This window comes from Stenella coeruleoalba (assembly GCF_951394435.1).
Source record: "Stenella coeruleoalba genome assembly, chromosome: 17".
NCBI lineage: Eukaryota > Metazoa > Chordata > Mammalia > Artiodactyla > Delphinidae > Stenella > Stenella coeruleoalba.
This window is the reverse complement of record NC_137163.1, coordinates 40,612,726-40,633,786: the sequence shown is the minus strand read 5'-3', so window position 1 is coordinate 40,633,786 and position 21,061 is coordinate 40,612,726. Positions and strand designations below refer to the sequence as shown.

Below are 21,061 nucleotides of genomic sequence, written 5' to 3'. Positions count from 1 at the left end.
GGGAGGTAAAGATTATCACAACTTTGGCTTTACAGGTAAGCTGAAGTTTAGTGGGGTTAAGTAATTTGCCAAGGAACGTATGGCTGCCTTTCTACGTGCAGCGTATTTAATTACAGAGAAATGTAACCGGTTGAGAGATGACACACAAATGAATTTGCTTAGCATGTCTCTTTACTGGAGAAAGACAAGAGGAAGCTGTGGGGATGAAATAGAAAGGAATTTTGAATTGAGAATAGAATATTACTCATTCAGAAGATTGGCTATAATTCTTGGTGGGGAGAAATCCCTGAGTTGTTTTTACATTGTATCCTTTTTGTTTGCAGTAAAATAGTACCTACCGACTTTTTCTTGATATTTGTCTTCACATTTTACCCTACTTACAAAATACCAGTCAGGAAACATTTTTATAAAATAAGGCAAACATCTTAATAACCACCACTCAGATGGCTGTTTTCATTTTAAACTCGAGAAAAGATAGAGTCCCATAGTATTATTTGTTATGTGCATGGTACTACATTATTAAACTTAGGCAAAACTTGATGGAAATCTCTTCTGGTTGCACCCTCAAACCCAACTTGAGCCATGCATTTCTTTAAAAGCCATGTTTCCTGGCTTACCCAAACAGTGTACTCACTTAATCAAAAGCTACATTAGCCATTGTTGTCTCTGAGTGCTTGAACCGTTTCTACACATCTACTCTAAAAGGACAAGCATTTGCTGTCATCCAAGATGGGTGTGTTACGGGGTTCCAAAAATCTTCTAGAAGGGAGTTCTGGATAAAAATGGAGTCAGACATGTTTTCAGTAATCTGAAGTGTTTTGAACATTGGGCTTAAAAAAGTCATTTAATACCTTGTGGTCTTGAAGGATGTAACTGTATCTTTAAGTCAGCATGGTCATTGCCTTGTGTGTGTTGTAAAGACAGGGTAGGAATTCTGTTAACTTTGTTGTACGCTTCATGGTTTGACGCTAAAGTGCTCAATATTCATGCATTTGCTACCACTCAATAAACATTTTATTCCCGGTATTATTATTCCTGGTAATCCTCAGGACAGGATTGATTTGGCCATCTTAGCCCAGTAGGGCAATTGGACACTTCAGGAAGCCTGGGTGAAGTCCAGACTGATGGGAAGCAGCTATTCTGAGATTTCAAAGAATTGTCAATCAAGATGCATTTTACTTGGCTTCTTGGCTCCATGAGAGTTTAATTTTGGGTAAAAGCAACCTCATTTTACCTCCCCAAAATGTTTCCTTAACTTAATCTCCCAGGTTTAAATTTCGAGAAGAATAGTTCAGCCTCCCGGTATGGAGCCTGTCAAGTTGAAGATATGGGAAATATAATTTTAGCAATGATTTCAGACCCTTATAGTAAGTATTGGTGTTGTAACAATGCGGGCCTAGTATCTGATCCCATCTACTTTCCCTCTCCTATACTTCTGAATCGCCACCACCCTCCCCCTCGGCTTTGTCTCCCTGATAGCTAAAATGATGACTTGTATGTTCTCATTCTAGATCACAGGTTTTCAGATCCAGAAAGAGTAAATTACAAATTTGAAAGTGGCACTTGGTAAGTACTTGAATACTATTCCATTTGAACCTTTTAATGTGTTTTTATTCATATTGTGATATTTAACTCCTGTTATATTTTAGTAACTTTACTAAACCTTTTGGGTATCCATTTTTAAATAATAGGTCATTTGTTAAAGAAGATTGTATTTTAAAGTAAGCTTGGATGTTGGGATTAACATTTAATGAAATATTTGTATCCTTAGTCACTATGACTTTAGGTCCATCATAAGTTTGTGTTGTTTGTGTCTGCGATTCTGATTTTAGCCTCTCTGAACTGTCCATCCTCACTGGAAAACTTCCAAAGGAAAAAATCATAGGCTTTAAAAGAGTTCACAAGGTTTTTACTGAGATAATTTTAAGTACGTTCTATCAGCTCCTACTTTAAAGCAAAGGAAATAACTGGGGAGAAGTATGAAATGCTGGTATCTCTGTTTGTGATCACAAGTCGACCTATTTAAGTTTGTAAATCACTGCAGCGAATTTCATGAGATTGCTTGGTGCCTGAAGTGAACAGAAACTTCTGACATGTTTGCCCATAAGAGAGATGTTGAGGCCTATTTAGTTGTGGAGAAAGTGACTCATTAGGAAATGTCCTAGGAGTACTGAACATATAAATATGAGAGGAATAGAACATCAGAAGGTGTCAAAGTATAGAATAGGTGATTTAGAAATGACTCATTAAGGTGTGGGAACTCCCAAGCATTTCTGTAAAGGCTCTCTGTGATGCCTCCGTTTGATAGGGGAGATATTGTAATGGCAGACTTCTCACCATGTGCACACATGACCCATGTGGGTTAATTACCAGCTTTAGGTGGATCTTAAGTTTTGCTGTCAAACTGGATTTAAACCCCACTGGTGTACTAGCCAGATCAGAGAAGGAATTTAAACCCATCCTTCTCGGCTGTAGGAACTTACAGGCCATGAGAGTATTGGGAGAACTTTACTTCCTATGAATTGTTGCTGCGTTCTTTTGAGAACAAGGAAGTAGCAACTCAGCTGATAGGTGGTTTGCTGGGTGAGCAAGCTGTGCTGAACTGGCATGGGCAGTTGCCTCTGTATAGTAAACCACCTAAAGAATACTTTGAACTGTGCCCAGATAATTTTTGAGGTTATGAGGTAAGTTGGGCAGTACTACAAGTCTGTCTGAACTCCAAAGAAATAATACCTCAAGTGTCAATAGGCCAGTTGTCTTCTGGGGGTAATAGGTCAGACTGCCTAGCATTAATCATGCAGCCTGACGTTTTGCTTGAATCTGCAGCAGCAAGATGGAACTTATTGATGACAACACAGTAGTCAGGGCACGAGGTTTGCCATGGCAGTCTTCGGATCAAGATGTTGCAAGATTCTTCAAAGGACTCAATATTGCCAAGTTGGTTTTCCTTAATCTCTATTTTATTTAACAATCCCAAAGGGATAATAGATTTTCTGTCATTTTCTCCTCACTGTTCGTTTTTTTTCCTATTGCTTTCTGTTCTGTTAATTTCAAAGGGGAGGTGCAGCACTTTGTCTGAATGCCCAGGGTCGAAGGAACGGAGAAGCTCTGGTTAGGTTTGTGAGTGAGGAGCACAGAGACCTAGCACTCCAGAGGCACAAACATCACATGGGGACCCGGTACATTGAGGTATGTGCTCACAACCTGACATGTGACACCCTGACCACCCTGGCATCTTGAATGAGTGTTCACATCAGAAGGCTCAGAAACTGTATTTAATTTCCCTTTCTTTTCTTAGGTTTACAAAGCAACAGGTGAAGATTTTCTTAAAATTGCTGGCGGTGAGTACCTTTTATATAATGTGGCTATAATAAGAAGAATCTAAAATTTTACTTATATAGCAAAGGTAGATAAATAGGGTCATGAATGGTAGATAAATAGGGTCATTTTATTCCCAATGAAACATAAAAGTTGACTTTTTTTTTTTAATAGGAGGAAGAAATATCCAGTAGTGTCAGTGTAACGCTTGCCCTAAGGCTTGAGTCAACCAACTGTAGTTAAATAGCGCTTAAAAATAGTGCTATACAGAGGTCAAAGGGTCATATAAAGTCGTGTACAAAGGGAAAGAGTAGTTCATGAAAGAAATTAAATGGTCTGAAAACTACTTTCAAACGGCCATATCAGAATATCTGGAATTGTTGCATATCTGCTTCTAGTTTTTCTCTTAACTTCCTTTACTCATCAGTGGCCGGGAACATGGTAGCATTCTGGCTTCTAGTATTTTAGAATATATGGTGTTTGTAGTAATACGGTCAGAAAGAAGTGGGAACAGATAAAGTCATTATCTAATTATTGAGTGATTCATAACTTTAAAACCTAAAAATAACAGATGCATAAAAAATGTTAACTGTGGTTTGTCCAACAGATGTTTTTCTATATGTGCACCTACTCTGTAAGTTCCTATTTTTCTGCTCATGTTGTTTTAACTTCCTTTCTCCTTTTAGTATATTATGAATATCTTCTTATGCTACTCAAATTTCTTAAATGTTAAATGCTGTACAGTATTATATGTACCATAATTTTTTTAAAAAACAATCCTGTTGGGCATTTAGAGCTTACCTCCATTTCACTCTATGTTGCAGTGAATATTTTTGTATCTCTGTATGTGCCACTCATTAGGATAAATCTCTAAAAATAGGATAGCTAATTCAGAGAATGTGGGTGGACCTTTTAAGGGGCTTTTGACACCTATTGCCGAAATATACTAAGGTGATTTTCACTTAAATACAGAGAACATTTATATCCCTTCATTATATAGTCCTGTTAAAAATCTTTGCAACTGTAAAACTTGTAGTAACAATATGCTGTTTATACAATGTGCTGGTATATTTCTTGCACTTTTTTCTTGAGATAAACCAAGGCTTCCCAATTCAGAGCTTCAAGGTTAATAGTGTTTCCATTGTTTGATATTGGTTGGGGATAAAGTATATTTGGAGGTGCTGTGGTCCTGAGGTTCCATGGCAGATAACATTGCAGATGGCAAAGTTAACGTCCACATCAGTGCCCTGGGACTTCGTGGTATATGCGCAGTACGATAAGAATTTGTGCTTGGGGAAAATGTTACTAGTAAAGGATGTGTGTTTGAGTATTTGCTGCAGCACTGTACAAAGTGCTTTATGTCTGGCAGAGTGTTGATAAATGTTGAAACTGGCTGCTAAGTATATTCATTATTCTCTCTACTCGAGTATGTTTGGACCTTTCTTAATAAAAAGTAATCAGGAAAATAATACCAAAAATCACTAAAGAGCTTTCTATGTAATAACTTATTCTCATAATTTATGAGGTAGGTAATTTTACTCCCATTTTACAGATGAGGAAACTGAGATACAGAGGTTAAACTTGGCTGAGGTCATAGCTTGGTAAATGGTAAAGCCACAGTTGCACCCAGACATTTCTAGTTCCAGGGCCTGTGCCCTTAACCACCATGACTAGTTGCCTCTCCTTGAGAAGAATATGGTGGTTGGTCCATGATGTAACTGTATGGCTACCTTCCTATATTAACAGGGGTATTTTATGAAAATGGTAGGGGGAAAGTTTTAAATTTATGGGAAGAGGATTCTGCTTCCTGGGATGTTATTAATTCATATGGGAGTGTGGGACTTATGAATTAAAGACATTGCCAAAAATTTTACTTTTTTAAATTTGGTAAAGTTGATGTCTTAACCACTCCTCCCTGTGCTTCCTGATATTTGTGTTCCCTAGGTACATCCAATGAGGTCGCCCAGTTTCTCTCCAAGGAAAACCAAGTCATTGTCCGCATGCGGGGGCTCCCGTTCACGGCCACAGCTGATGAAGTGGTGGCCTTCTTTGGACAGCATTGCCCCATCACTGGGGGGAAGGAAGGCATCCTCTTTGTTACGTACCCAGATGGTAGGCCAACAGGGGACGCTTTTGTCCTCTTTGCTTGTGAGGAATATGCACAGAACGCATTGAGGAAGCATAAGGACTTGTTGGGTAAAAGATACATTGAACTCTTCAGGAGCACAGCAGCTGAAGTTCAGCAGGTTGGTTTTTAAGAGCATGTTGGTGGCTTTGTGTTATTTCTGTTCTTTCTTTTTTTAAAAATTAATTTATTCTTTAATTGAAGTATAGTTGATTTACAATGTTTCAGGTATACAGCAATGATTCAGTTATACACACATATATATATTCTTTTTCAGATTCTTTTCCATTATAAGTTATTACAAGATATTGAATATAGTTCCTATTCTTTATTTCTGAAAATAATACATTATTCATTGTGTTAAAATAAAACTTGGAAATTACAGAAAGTATAAATGCATGAAAAATATCTATTCTGTAACCAAATGATAGCCACTGTTATGTTAATATACACACAAAAATACTGTGTTTTTATATAACTGGAATATTGCTGTAGATATACTTTTGTATTCGGTTTCAAAAGTTTACTCATGTCTGAAAATTTTAATCTTTAAGTTAATACTGTGTTTCACAGGGGCATATAATTATTAATTCTATTGTACATTTGGGTTGGGTTTTTTTCTATCAGAAGAAATTTCTAGGTAAACATGCTTATCTGTCAATTTCTTCTTTTTTTAATTAATTGATTTTTATTTTTGGCTGTGTTGGTCTTCGTTGCTGTGCGCGGGCTTTCTCTAGTTCCGGCGAGTGGGGGCTACTCTTCATTGCAGTGCGCGGGGCCTCTCATTGGAGTGGATTTTCTTATTGCGGAGCACGGGCTCTAGGTGCGCAGACTTCATTAGTTGTGGCTCGCGGGCTCTAGAGAGCAGGCTCAGTAGTTGTGGTGCACGGGCTTAGTTGCTCCGCGGCATGTGGGATCTTCCCAGACCAGGGATCAAACCGTGTCCCCTGCATTAGCAGGCGGATTCTTAACCACTACGCCACCAGGGAAGTCCCTATCTGTCAATTTCTCATTGATTTCTTTAGAACTGGATCTAGGGTGTGAGCTTTTAAGGCTTTAATGTCTCGCCAAATTTATTTCCCAAAAGACTTGATCAGTTCCATATTGCTGGTGACAGTGCAAATTGTCCTTTTGTCCTGTTACTACCTTTCAGAATTCAGCGCTGTTTTTGAGGCACAGATGGGACAGTCAGCTCCTGAAAACACACTAAGATCCAAGCATAAAACCATCTGTAGGGTCTCAAGCCTTTCAGCTATTCTTCTTGACTTACCAGCTGAACATTTCTCTTCAAGGGTCAGTTAGTATTACCTTTGCACCTGAGATCCTACAGACTGTTTCACATGGCTCTTCAACTTATTTTACTTGGCTCCATAGTAGAACATAGTCATTTCAATGATTCCTTTGGTCTTTTTTGCAAGCAGTTCAGACACTGACTCTTATTTCTTTTTCTTTTTTTTTTTTTGGCTGCGTCGGGCCTTCATTGCGGCTTGCGGGATCTTCGTTGTGGCTCGCCGGTTCTTCGTTGCAGTGCTTAGGCTTCTCTGTAGTTGTGGCTTGCAGGTTTTCTCTCTCTAGTTATGGCGTGCAGGCTCCAGAGTGTGTGGGCTCTGTATTTTGTGGCACACAGGCTCAGTAGTTGTGGCTCACAAGCTTAGTTGCCCTGCGGCATGTGGGATCTTAGTTCCCTGACCAGGGATCGAACCCATGTCTCCTGCATTGGAAGGCGGATTCTTTACCACTGGACCACCAGGGAAGTCCCTGTACTGGTATTCTTGAACCCTAAGCTATGAGCATTCTTGTAGTTTAAACAATTCTGTACTTTGTTGAAAATGAATATCATAAATTCTGAATCTCTAAAGTATGTTGAGCATGCTTTAGACTTCAAACACCCCAAACTAAAGGGGGAAAATGAGATTTTTATTTTAGATCTTTAATTCGAAGAACAGTTTCATGGAAATCATGCCCTAGAATCATACAGAGCCTTGGCTACTGTACCTTAATTGGTTTGGTTGTAGAGTATGCTTTCTCTGTTTGACTCAGCCATAGGTGGTTTTGAGCGTGGGTGAACTTTCGCTTTCCAGCCTCCCATCTCTAATAATTTATTTAATAAGTGTTGAAGTAGTCATAGACTTTGCACTGTCTTCTTTTCATTAATAATAATCACTTCATTCAATAACGTTTTACTGATCTCCTATTTGGCAGGCACTGTAGGTGCTAGACCATTTCCTGTCCCAAGTTTGTTTATAACATTTATTTTCTATTTGTGTTCTCCCCCCTAATGTTTGTACTGTGTCTGAATTGTTCGCATAGTTTCTTAAAGTCTCGCTTTCTCTTTGGCTGTGTTGTGTTTACGCTTTGATTGTTGTCACCTCTTATTCAGATAGCAACTGGACAGGCTGTGAGTGAGGAAATTAGGGCAATTTGGGGGGAGTTCATTGATTGTCTTATATTTTTAGTTATGAGCTGATAAAGGCTGCAGTGGTAAATGGTTCAGAAATCCTGGGGATTCCACACACGGCATTTGCACAAGGACCTCCTCGTATTACCTAGTAGGCATATTCTAAACTAAGACAAAAGTAGACAACAACCTTGTAACGTGAGTTTTGCCTGGGAGCAGTTCTTTCTCTAAAATGTACCTGACCTGGCATCCATTCTCAAGATAGCAGGATTCCATGAATTTAAAAGGTAGTCAAGGGACTTCCCCGGCTGTCCAGTGGTTAAGACTCCGCCTTCCAGTGCAGGGAGGCAGGGGTTGGGGAATTAAGATCCCACATGCTGTGCAGTGTGGCCAAAAAATTTAAAAATATATATATATACATATGTATATTCAAGATCCGCTGTTTTGCCACTGTCTCAAATTCACATGATTATTTTTATTTTCACTAATTGATTTTTTTCAGGTTTACATTACCCAGCCATTCTGCCTTCTGCTTTGTACATCATTATAAATGTGACATATTTTAATATAATACAGTCACTGTTTGACTGTCGTTACTTTGCTGGGTCATTTTCTTTATATTTCTTGGGTTTGGAGGTGGAATGTGAAGACAATATTGAGAGAAACACTAGTGAAATGAAATCTAATAGGTTGTACATAAGTCCACATTTTAACAGTATGTCCCGATTCTTATAAAAGCAACAGATTGTCTTAAGGCAGATAGTGAGACATTTGTCCAGGTGGATAAGTCCTTAATCTAAGTGCATTGTGTTGTGTGTGGTGTATACCTCGGCAGGCATCTCACAAAAGTTGGTATCATGCTTTCCCAGCTGAAAAGCATGAACAACTTTCTCCACAAGTGCTTCTCAAACTTTAACATGCTTGTGGATCACCTGGGGATCTTGTTAAACTGCAGATTCATATAGACTAGGTCAGGGTGGAGCTGAGATTATGCATTTCTAGCAGTTCTCCAGGGATGTCAGCACTGGTCTGCAGACAACATTGGAGTAGCAGGGCTCTAAACCACTTCTATTTTGCTTTGAGTACAGGTGCTGAATCGATTCTCCTCGGCCCCTCTCATTCCACTTCCAACCCCTCCCATTATTCCAGTACTACCTCAGCAATTTGTGCCCCCTACAAACATTAGAGACTGTATACGCCTTCGAGGTCTTCCCTATGCAGCCACAATTGAGGATATCCTGGACTTTCTGGGGGAATTTTCCACCGATATTCGGACTCATGGGGTCCACATGGTATTGAATCACCAGGTAAGAAAGTCACTTACTGGAAAACTGATTTGCTTATTCTTATTAAATACACCCTTCCAATAAAAAGATAACAAATGTTCATCAGTTGTATAGTAAGTCTTAAAGGAAAGATTTAACTATAAATGCAAGGGGTCTTTAAGATGAACTCCGGAAAGAATGCTATCATTGGTATGGTAATTCAAATTCAGCTCTGATTCCATCATCACATATATCCATCGAATTATCAATAGCATCGGGTAGGAGACAAATACATTACCAGTCTAATACAACATTTTACTGTTGCAGTTACTGAAGTCTGCAGCTCTGCTGCTGTAGTGTGAAAGCAATCATAGACAATATATAAACCAATGAGCATGTCTGTGCTCCCAAGTATTTTGTATCCATAGACTGTTTAGAAATGACTTATTTTATTTCACATATATATAGTAGATACCAAATTACATTCAGTAGAGTACAAACTCCAAAATAACTTGTATCTATACCACCTAGAACACTATGTGATCTTAAAAGGCGCTCAGATGTGTTAGTGAATTAATTGTTGAGAATCCTCTATCAAAATCTGATCAGCTTCTTATAGTATGCAATATATATTCTAAGCATATTAAAAGTAGTTCCTGGCTTGGTGTCTCTCATTTTTTAAATAAAATTAATTATATTAGTTGCTGGGCAGTTTGCCAGTATTTTGTGCCATCATAAGCAGGACAGAACTTTAAAAACCCATAAAGCACGTAGTTCTAATTAAAATGTTGGAACTCCTTATTAAAAGCGAAGTTGTATCAATTTTTGAAAATAAGATGTTTTCTGTGCATCGTAGTCTGAATATAGGTTTGTATTAAAAACACCAATTTTTTCTAAACTGCTAGTTTCCCACTTTCTCTTTTCATGTGATGATTTGGTCACATTCATAACCATAATCCTGTCTCACTGGAAAGTGCATGCCACTGGGTACAAGGAATCAGAAAACATTGAGCCTCTGTTTGGTGTTCCACTCCAGCACATGCTCATTCTAACTCTCACGTCAATATGAAGCTATGCAGCATTTTATCTGACTAGGAGTCCTCTCGGCATGCTTCACTGATGGGATTTGTTTTGGATAAAATTCCCCGCAGTTCAGCATCACCAGGGAATTGTTTGGGTTCTCTCTGAGTCACCACTTCTAATAACCTAGGGGCTACTATTACTCTATGATTAACAACAGTAGACAGATTTGCCTCTCATTGACCCTGGGACCTGTTTGACTACACTTGGGAGAAATGCTTCTTTGATGATGGACAAGCTCTTAGCTGCCTCGAAGATGTTAGTTTTCCATCTTGGACTGGGTTTCCCTGGTGTCCTTAACTTCCCTGGTATGGTAACTCTTATGGTAACTTGCATGGTAACAATTTGCAATAACTAGTCCCTTAGAGACTTTAAAGAAATCCATAAAATAAAAAAGGAGTCTTATAAGCTGGTTGTGCCTTTTTTCTCTCCCATAAAATGTCTATGCTAAAGAAAACTAAGGCATTCTGGTCTGTGGAGCAGACATCTACCAGCTTTGTTTTAAATAGGATTTTTAGCAAGCTATTAGTAACAGAGGAAATGTCTATAAACATCTGTCGGCCAAGGTTTAAAACAGAGATGCAAGGGAAGAGGTGAGAGAAGGGCTCCCAAGCAATGCTGATGATAACAGCTCTCACCACCCTTCACTGTGCTTTGCAACTCCCAGTTCCTCTCCTCCTTCCCTATCCACAAGCCACATTCCAATCTAGGCTTCAGGGAGAAGGGGAAGAGATGTTGCAGGTCAGTGAGAGACAGACTTGAAAGACAAAAGAGAACAGTGGTTTGTTCAGTTTCATGTAGGAGGATGCATAAGCTCTAATACTGGTTCTGTTACTAGCTTTTCTCAATTGAGTAAGATTTAATCGGACTTTTCAGAAAGGAAAAACCCAGTATACAAGCCTCTGCTTTGAAACTGCAGTCACAAGGAGACGTTTTCAAAGTCCATAAATCTAATTCTAATCGATAAAAATCAAAAAGGATCACATTCAGCTATGAGCTCTCAAAACTATTTCTTCAAGGTTTTGTGGGCAATTCTGTTGATTAGGTGATGAAACATAAGTCTGATTTCAGTAGATCATACTGTCACCCAGATGTTATGGCTAAAATGTCTGTACTATGGGTGATTGTCACTGTGCATGTTTTGTAAGCAACCACTTCCTTGTTGAAGGAGACAGTCTCCTTTTGTTTTTATTCTTCCCCCACGTGCTCAGGGACGCCCATCAGGAGATGCCTTTATCCAGATGAAGTCTGCGGACAGAGCATTTATGGCTGCACAGAAGTGTCATAAAAAAACCATGAAGGACAGATATGTTGAAGTCTTTCAGTGTTCAGCTGAGGAGATGAACTTTGTGTTAATGGGGGGCACTTTAAATCGAAATGGCTTATCCCCACCGCCATGTAAGTTACCATGTAAGTTTTTCTTGGGTCTTGGCGCTATTCTACGCTATATGCTGGTAGGTGCTTAAGCTGCTTTCATAACTTTCTGTGCCCCTGGTTCTTTCTAAGGCAGGTGAGGTGGTTACATAAGTCTTTCCCATCTGAAATCGGTAGTATCTGGTAATCATTTAAGACCTTGGTTGTGGACACCCATAATTAGAGATTCTACAAATACCTCCTTTCAAATTATATTCTTGCTTTTCCAGTGATAAGCACTTGATTTCTGAAGCTTAGTGTGCTCAAGATAAGCACTGACTCTGGGAGACAACCTGGCTATGTAGATATTTTAATACGTAATAAATATTACATATTAAATACATAACATTTAAAGGTAAAATAAGTATGGACAGATCCTTTTTTTTTTTTCCTGCAACACATTAAGCTTTTTTGTTTTGTGTTTTTTAAAGAAGGGCGAGTTGATGCCCATTTTGCATTTTTAATTTTTTTGAGCAGTAAGTATTTTGGGGGAAGGATAACCTGAAGAGCATCCCTCTTGCTCTCCAGGATATCTGGAATGAGCAAGTTAGTAAAAAAAAAAAAAAAAAAACAAATGCGTAAATAAATTAGCCAAAGTTACCATTGGATCGCAGGATCAGTGCTTAATATCAAGCCATGCTGTTGCTCATTGGCACCTGGGTGCACGCCATCTGGAATCCTGTTTGAGAGGAATAAGCCCTTTAGTCGGGAGACCAAGTTCTGGTTTGTGACTAAGGAACATTTGGGGATCTGATGTTTAAAACTTGAATTTTCTGACCAAGTTTTCACTTTTGAGTAAGACATACCTTGTTAGGAAGCATGCTGGGTATGTTTAAAGAAAGTAGCACTTGGAATACAGTCCAAAGATAACCGAGAGAGTAAACTGGATTATGTGCTTGATTCCAATAAAGTGGAGAACGTTAAGACATCACTTTCTAGTAAAGAGGGATCTACACCAATAAACCTATTTGATAAAGTAGTATTCCTAGGACATTCAGTAGGGCTTAATCCTTTATTTGCCTTGGAATGCCTAACTGCTAATGTTCCATTTATCTGCTGCTTGCTATTGGTGGATATCTAAGAGTTGATCATTAATGAGTATCAAGGTTTAAAAATTCATGATTGGGCTTAAGTGGCTATCTTAATGTAATCTTAGTTGGAGGTTTCCTGTCCATAAACCACTGATAATATCAGTAACTTTTACAATTTCCCGTACTGATAATCTGTCAAGCATTATGAGATAAGGGAATTTCTCCATCATGTATAACCCAAATTCTTTTGCTGTGATATCCTTTCACTCCTCTCTTCCTGGTGGAAAAGTCGTCATTACAGACTTCGTAAGATTTTTACTTCTTCCCTTTTCCCCCTCACAAGCCCTAAAATAGTAATAATTTCCCTGGCAGTCCAGTGGTTAAGACTCTGCACTTCCACTGCAGGGGCCACGGTTTCAGTCCCTCTTTGGGGAAGTAAGATCCCGCATGCTGCTCAACGCGTGGCCAAAAAAAAAAAAAATTTTTTTTTAATCTAAATGCATTTTTACATAAAATATATTTCCATATCTTTTAATACTTTCTAAAAATTTTATTTAAAATTTGGCCATTTGTCAATTTAGTGGAAGAGTTCACTCATTAAAAAATCAGAATTCTAATTTATACATGCTAATATGCTTGTTCTACTGGACTTTATTTTTCCTGCCAACTCGCTTTAGGTGACAATCTCTTTATGACTTAGGTGTCTCGGTTTGTTCTGTTTGTCCTTTTTGTGGACTCTTTTAGGCCAGGGATCATAATTTTAAAATTATCTACACTAGGTATCTACCATGTAGCAATTTTTGATGGGTATGAAGGAGGTACCCAAAAATTGAATATGAAATCAATATGTTGGTCTTGGGTTTTTTTGTTTGTCTGTTTTTGGGTTTTTTTGGCCGTGCCGCACAGCTTTCAGGACCTCAGTTCCCCGACAGGCGTTGAACCTGGGCCATAGCAGTGAAAGCCCTGGAATCCTAACCACCAGGCCACCAGGGAATTCCCAGGTCTTGGGTTTATGTACCCATATTCAGCTGACTCACTCATCTCCATAGACATATAAAAGCTCGTAAGAAGAGCAAAAGACAGTAGAGATTTTCCTGTGAAAATTATCCAGTGGGCTTGAGCTATTTGCAACATCTATTAGGTGGTTCTAGGTTTGAAAATTAAAGTCAGGAATTCCAAATTCAGTCAACCTCTCAGTTATCTCTTCTGTTGGGTGCAGATGGCTTGGAGAGTTGTGTTCATCCTACACATTAAAGCTAGTGACCAGCAAGTGGTCTGACTTAAGTGAGTTACTGGGCCTTGAAGATGTTGCATAACCAGAAGACAAAGGAATTCCATCCTTTCTACTTTCTATTTAATCTGAATCAACTGACTCTCAGGAAGACTTGCACATATATTTCTTCAGGGTTATCTCCCAGATTGGATTTTTTTATTTTTTAGACTGGTCTGAAGATGTAGATTAGCGTCAAAAACCCATCTTCCGGGTTGCCTTGAAGTGTACATGATCCAGAGTTAATCTACTCCTTTTGGGTCAGTTTACTCTGGTACAGTCTATGCTTTGGCATAATACATGGTCCTGGTGAATAGTGTTTTGTCATAACTGTCTTCATGTTGTCCTATAGAGTAGATAACAATATGAACTAGCAGCCTAGTGCTCAAAGGGGGAAAACACCCAGCTTTTGGTCTGAAGTTACACTAAATGTCAGTCTGTCCCATGTTTCTTTCCTCAAAGAGTTACTTTGTGGTAACTGGCACTTAGGAGTGGGGGGAAAAAAATCATGTGTCATGAAATGGTTGCGAAGACTTGAAAGTCCACTTGATACTGGTTTTTCTAAATTTCAGGATAAGAACCGTTCTTTAGGTTGACGGAGTGTGTGAGATTTGAGATTGCTTCTAGGTGTTATCTATATAACCAAAAGGAAGATGCTTGGGATGGTATACAGAACTGGTCTCTTTCTTTCGAATGTATATATGGAACAGCGACCTTGTAGCTTTAGTGCTATAGCAGATGTGTCAACTACTACAAATATATCTCAAGGTCTCTCTCTTTGCTTATTTAGGCCTGTCTCCTCCCTCCTACACATTTCCAGCTCCTGCAGCAGTTATTCCTCCTGAAGCTGCCATTTATCAGCCCTCTGTGCTCTTGAATCCACGAGCACTGCAGCCCTCCACAGCATACTACCCAGCAGGCACCCAGCTCTTCATGAACTACACAGCGTACTATCCCAGGTAAGGCTCTGATGGAAGTGGAAATGAGGGACAGAAACAAAGGACTCCTTTAATAGCCGCTGCCTGAGTTCACAAAAGAATGTTGTCTGCCACGTTGAAGGTTAGCATGACCGGCAACGGTTTCTGGTCCTATCTCTGACCAAGAAGGTTGTTTCAAGACAAACCAAAATGTTTATTTTTTAACCATCTATTGACAGCATGATATTTTAGGTTACGTGTGTATACAACTTTCCATTTTTCCTTCTATTTTAGGGTTGTTAGTAGCACAGTAATCATTCTAATAGGGTGGCAGTATCATGTGAATGAATTACAAAACGGGAAAATCCATGATGATGACAGTTATATTTTTAAGTACCATGAATTCATGTCAACCCAAAATAAATAAAAACTGTTGTTTTAAATTTTATGAGGCTTGTATTCTTTCCTCTCTAAATCTTTACTAACAAGTCCAGAATGAGATTATTCAGTACTTTATTAGAATCAACATATTTTAAATCTGATTATTTTTAGTTGTCCTCAATTTCTTGGAGGCAACAGGATATAATGGAGAGAAATTTGTCAGTCTGGAAATTGGGAGACCCGAGTTTTGGTCTCATCTGTTCTTCTACCTGAGGCAATTCACTTGACCTTTCTGGTTGTTACAAAATGATGAGGTCAGCCACGCTTTTGGAGTCCCTCCCAGGTCTGATTGCCTGTGATTCTAACTTGTATATATAATAACCTCTCGTTCTCAATTTTCTTTTCAAAAAAAAAAAAAAATTTTTTTTTTTAAAGTCTTTGTTTGGACTTCCCTGGCGGTCCATTGATTAGGACGCCGCACCTCCACTGGAGGGGGCCCAGGTTCGATCCCTGGTTGGGGAAGATCCCACATGCTGCAAAGCCGAAAAAAAAGTCTTTGTTTAGCTACTAACCAGTTCACTTTATTAAAATAAAATTTTACTTTGGCACAAGCAATATTGCTCAGAAACTTTTTAAAGTATACCAGGCCTTGTTTTTTCCTTCTCAAGCTATTTAAAATGTATGTTTTAAGTACATCCACCAATGTGTATGTGAGGTTTTTGATAAGTGGCCTGGAACTTACCTATCTGATCTCTGTGTGGTTTTTTTGGTTTGTTTATTTGTTTTTTTGGCCTTGCTTCGTGACTTGCAGGATCTTAATTCCCCGACCAGGGATCGAACCCAGGCTCCCTGCAGTGGAGGTGCGGGGTCCTAACCACTGGACAGCCAGGGGATTCCCTGTCACACTGTATTTTTTATTCTCTCTCCATCTGCAGTTTCCCAATAGGGAGCAAGAACTTTGGAATCTTGGTAGCAGTGAAGCTGGTAGCCACTATTAATTAAATTTGTTTAATTTTTTTAGAAATTTTAAAAACATGCATTAATGCTATTGAAATTATTCTTTTTGTTTGTTTTGTTTTGTTTTTTGAAAATGTTCTTTATTCTCCTGGGGAAGAAGAATAGGGAGAAAGCCATGATAACCATCAGCTGGCCATCTTTTGAAAGCTTGAAAAAGGTCTCAGAAGCATGAGTAATTGTTAATTGTTCATGGTTGAGTACCGTCAGACACCCAGCCCAATCCCAATCTGTCACCTTCTCTAGACCCTGTGACAGTCACTTGCTGGTAGTGGCTCTGGTTATAAGAAAGATCTCTGTCTTCTTGTCTGACACCATCAGAATGTCAGGAGTGGAATGCGTTGTGCCACTGGATGCCTGGTGCAATTTCTTGTGCCTATAATACACTTGCAAAGTATCCAATTCCACCATTGCCTTGCTATCTGGGCACTGTTAAAAGAAGGAATCTCTTAGAAAGAGTTTTCCATCACAGTGAGATGGGAACTTGAGTCTTGAATTGAAGCCCCAAAGGCAAGCGGAACTGACATTTCTGGCTTAATAGCTCCTGTAATTTTGGGCCCCTGCTTATATGTTAATTTTTTTCTACTAGTGGTTTTAAAGTTTGTAATGTCCTCATTATTAAGTCTAAGAGGATAGAAGTAGTGAGTAAAAGTAGACTCCCATTCTACACAACACCAAGTCCAAAAGTAACCACTGCTATCAGTTTGATAACATACACGTATCTGAGTGCTTGTAAATAATGTGGCGTACTAACATACTGCCCACTGTTTTGTTTTGTCTGTTTGTTTGTTTTAACTTGCCAGTATGTCATTGACTTCTTCCCTAAGGAATATCTGTATATTTACCTCACTCTTGTAACTTCCATATGATATCCCAAGAATGAAAATATATCATAATTTAACAATTCCTTTATTTTTATAGACATTTAATTTTATTTTTCTGTTAAACAAACTCGTATTGATCTTTAAATACTTCTATTTCTGTAGAACAATTTCACAGGAGTGGGATTTTTAAATCAAAAGTCATGTATGTTATATTTAAATTAATATTTCCAAATAACTCCTAGTATGGTTCACTTTCAATTTACATTTCCCTAATTCTAGTGAAATTACTGACACAAAGTGTCCAAACATGGGGATGTGCTGTTAACCATACTTAAAATCTGTAATAATTTAAAAAGCAAATTCCAAAAATGATAAAATATTTTACAGTTTTGGGAGAAAGCCATTAATTTCTAACATCACATGACTGTAAGGCATTTGAGGCTCTGTGATGTAAATGTTTAAGTATATTTTGGCCTATTCTCTGATACGTAGGAAAGTGTGAGATAGCAAAACTTTAGGCTAAAACAAGATATTAAATCAGAAGCTCTGGAGTTTGTCTCTTTTTAAATCAAAAAAAAAAAAATTCCCTCCATTTTTTTTTTATATTTCATTGAAGTATATTGATTTACAGTATTGTGTTAATTTCTGCTGTACAGCAAAGTGATTCAGTTATATATTCTTTTCCATTATGGTCTATTACACAATATTGTCCCTCCACTTTTTTTTTTTAATTTTTAAAAAATTTTTATTGGGCTTCCCTGGTGGCGCAGTGGTTGAGAGTCCGCCTGCTGATGCAGGGGACACGGGTTCGTGCCCCGGTCCGGGAAGATCCCGCGTGACGCGGAGCGGCTGGGCCCGTGAGCCATGGCCGCTGAGCCTGCGCTTCCGGAGCCTGTGCTCCGCAACAGGAGAGGCCACAGCAGTGAGAGGCCAGAGTACCGCAAAAAAAAAAAAAAAAAAAAATTTATTGGAGTATAGTTGATTTAAAATGTGTTATCCACTTTTTAAATGAAATATGTCCGTTTGACTTCAGATTATGCAACATGTTCATTACTTTAAAACATCAATATGCTAACATTTTGCAGACTTTTAAAAGTATGCCCCTCAAAAAAAGTAACTGGTTTTACTGTTTTTAACTTTGAATTTATCTGGGCAAACTATAATTTAGTACCTCTGTGTGCGACATACTGGGAATATTAGGGTTAATGAAATATGGACCCTTTCTGGTGTAGAGTAGCTGACAGAGTTCATCCCTGTGCAAAGTCAGTGACTTCAAAGGGCTCCTTCAGCTAGCAGGCATTTGTTCTTATTTTATTTCCTCTAACTTGGTATATTTGGAGATAGAACCTATGACGGGTATTTCATCATAAGGATTTGGGTTACTTGAGGAACATTTAAGGAGAAAACAGTGAACCAGTGAATTGCTTTCTTTTTGTTTATTGTTAAATGAGTTTTTAGCAGTTTAAATGTGTGGCTGTAACAACAGCATCTTGAAGAGCAAGTGAAATTAAAGCAAGTGGTTCTATTTTCTGATTATGAACATTGGTTTTTCCTTTCACCTCTTGGAAGAAGATTTCGGTTACCCAGTATCCCAGAGCTTAGCCCAGGGTACAAAAGAATGAGAAGGGACTATCTGTTCATGCCCACCCTGCTTATTACTCAGAACTCTGTTTTCACACCTTGTCTCTCCCATTACATAAAGTCCTACCTTTTGTTCTGACCGCTCATTTTTCTTAGAAAAGAATATTCTCTTTTGCATCAAAGCTGTAGCACACGTAAGAAACATGCTGAGTCTTCAAAGAAATGTCGTGTGATTTAAAGAAAGGTGGATTAACATAAATGTCTTTTGTATATCCATTGCCTCACCTTTTGTAGGTGAGGCAATAGATATACAAAAGACATTTATGTTAATGTCTTTTATATGTTATAAATAATAACATATCACCTTGAACCAAAAGAGAGGGCAAGGGATGTTTGACATTTTTAATGATTGATGCTTTATTTGCATACCCATGAGAAAGGTTTGGGAGGTGTGGGAGGGGACTTTTATTTTTTCAGATAACCATTATTTGTAAAATCATTCTTTCTACCCAAGCAATGAATACGTATATTTAGTAATATTGAGGCATTCTGCAATGCTTGGTTTGTTGTGTGGTGTTCTTGTATTCTATTCTGAAATTCTTTGCACCTGAGCCAAAAAGAATACCAAGCCTCTGAGAGATGCATGCATTTCCTATTTTGAACACTTGGCTTTCTTATTCCAGTTTCCTTTTGTTATTGAGATAAGTATAGGTTCACAAGGTTGTAACAAACAGTACAGAGGCATCCCATATACACTTTAACTAGTTTCTCGCAGTGGTAACATTTGACAACCAAATGTAAAGTTAAACTTACTTTCTAATTTACTCATTGAAAGCTTTCTTTTTTTTAGTATATATTTTATTTATTTATTTTTGGCTGCATCAGATCTTAGTTGCAGAACGCGGGGTCTTCCTTGATGCATGTGGGATCTTTCGTTGCAGGACAGGCTCCAGAGCACATGGGCTCTGTAGTTTGTGGCATGCAGGCTCTCTCTTTGAGGCGCGGGAGCCCAGTAGTTGTGGCACGCGGGCTTAGCTGCCCCGCCGCATGTGGGATCTTAGTTCCCTGACCAGGGATCGAACTTGCATCCCCTGCATTGAAAGGTGGATTCTTTACCACTGGACCACCAGGGAAGTCCCAAAAGCTTTCTGATAGGACTAAGAAAAAGAAAGAATTCTTGTTTTAAAAAAATTCTTTTTATAACTTAAACATTTAGTGCCACAAATGCAAACTGGAACTCAGCATGCAGTGAAATTATACTAGAACATTGTAACAATGCAATATTAACGCAGTATCAGGCAATGTTGTTATAACGGAGAAGGACCAGATAACTTTTATTGGTGGGAACAACTCTTTTTTTTTTTTTAGTTTGAATGACATGGCTAAATGATGTAAGCAGGAACTGCTGTGGGCAATTCAGTCTATACTATCAGTCCCTGAGAATTCAGTGTAGTTTCATGGAATAGTCATTTGTTAGTCTAAAGACCTTATTCATATGATGAGCGGTTCAGGGAATTTAAAACATGCTTAAAATTCTTTTCAGCGTTGTAGAAAATTATCAAGTGCAGGAAAGTGCAGGTCAAGGAAAAAAATTTTCATTACCCAAAACACTTGATTGATTTCAATGTGTAAGGTTTTTTTCCCTATGGATTTTTTTTTCTTACAAAATGGGGATGGTATTATACATATTATTTTCAAGCATAACTTTAAAAGAATCTATTACAGAAATTTTCAAACTAACATAATTTGGGAGAGTATCTATTACCCAATTTCAACAATATCAATATTTCCCAATCTTGTATCATCTGTTTCCATGCGTACCCTGCTATACCCTTACCCGCAGAACATTTTAAAGCACAAAAACCTAGAGATCATTTCTTTCACTTGTTGCTATTTATGTGCCCAATATATCTTTAAATTAAGCACCTTATTCTTAAGCATTAATGACTTTAGTTAAAGCAGAACTTAACTAAAACACGTGTCAATGTTGATAAACCTATTTTGCCTCCATTGCCCTATTTAAGCATTCCTTGGTATATCTTTAAGACATTACCTTGAAGTAGGCTAAAAGGAAAAATTGACATTTGTCTATGAATTTTATCTAATAATATAGAGTAATGACTTTTGATTTTCTTTACTGTGTGTTATGTGGTCTTTTAAGCCGCCTTTTTTTTCTTTTTCTTTCGGCTGCTTTGGGCCTTTGTTTCTGCACAGGGGCTACTCTTTGTTGTGGTGTGCGGGCTCCTCATTGCGGTCTTCTCTTGTGGAGCTTGGGCTCTAGACTCACGGGCTTCAGTAGTTGTGGCTTGCTGGCTCTAGAGCGTGGGCTCAGTAGTTGTGGCTCACAGGCTCTAAAGCGCAGGCTCATTAGTTGTGGCGCATGGGCTTAGTTGCTCCGTGGCATGTGGGATCTTCCCGGACCAGGGCTGGAAGCCGTGTCCCCT

At 38.4% G+C, this 21,061-nt stretch overlaps 1 protein-coding gene across 3 annotated transcripts in view; it reads left to right on the top strand.

The window, feature by feature from the left end:
• ESRP1 (epithelial splicing regulatory protein 1) overlaps positions 1-21,061 on the top strand; it is a 58,535-nt gene that overhangs the window by 15,614 nt on the left and 21,860 nt on the right. For 2 of the 3 annotated variants that reach the window (XM_079901447.1, XM_079901446.1), the window contains exons 5-13: positions 1,269-1,367; positions 1,512-1,566; positions 2,827-2,937; positions 3,057-3,189; positions 3,299-3,341; positions 5,263-5,564; positions 8,930-9,148; positions 11,398-11,596; positions 14,691-14,859. In XM_079901447.1, coding sequence (XP_079757573.1) covers positions 1,269-1,367; positions 1,512-1,566; positions 2,827-2,937; positions 3,057-3,189; positions 3,299-3,341; positions 5,263-5,564; positions 8,930-9,148; positions 11,398-11,596; positions 14,691-14,859 — 1,330 coding nt within the window. Of the gene's footprint in view, positions 1-1,268; positions 1,368-1,511; positions 1,567-2,826; positions 2,938-3,056; positions 3,190-3,298; positions 3,342-5,262; positions 5,565-8,929; positions 9,149-11,397; positions 11,597-14,668; positions 14,860-21,061 lie in introns of all 3 variants that reach the window. The other variant, XR_013824507.1, reaches the window with a different exon arrangement.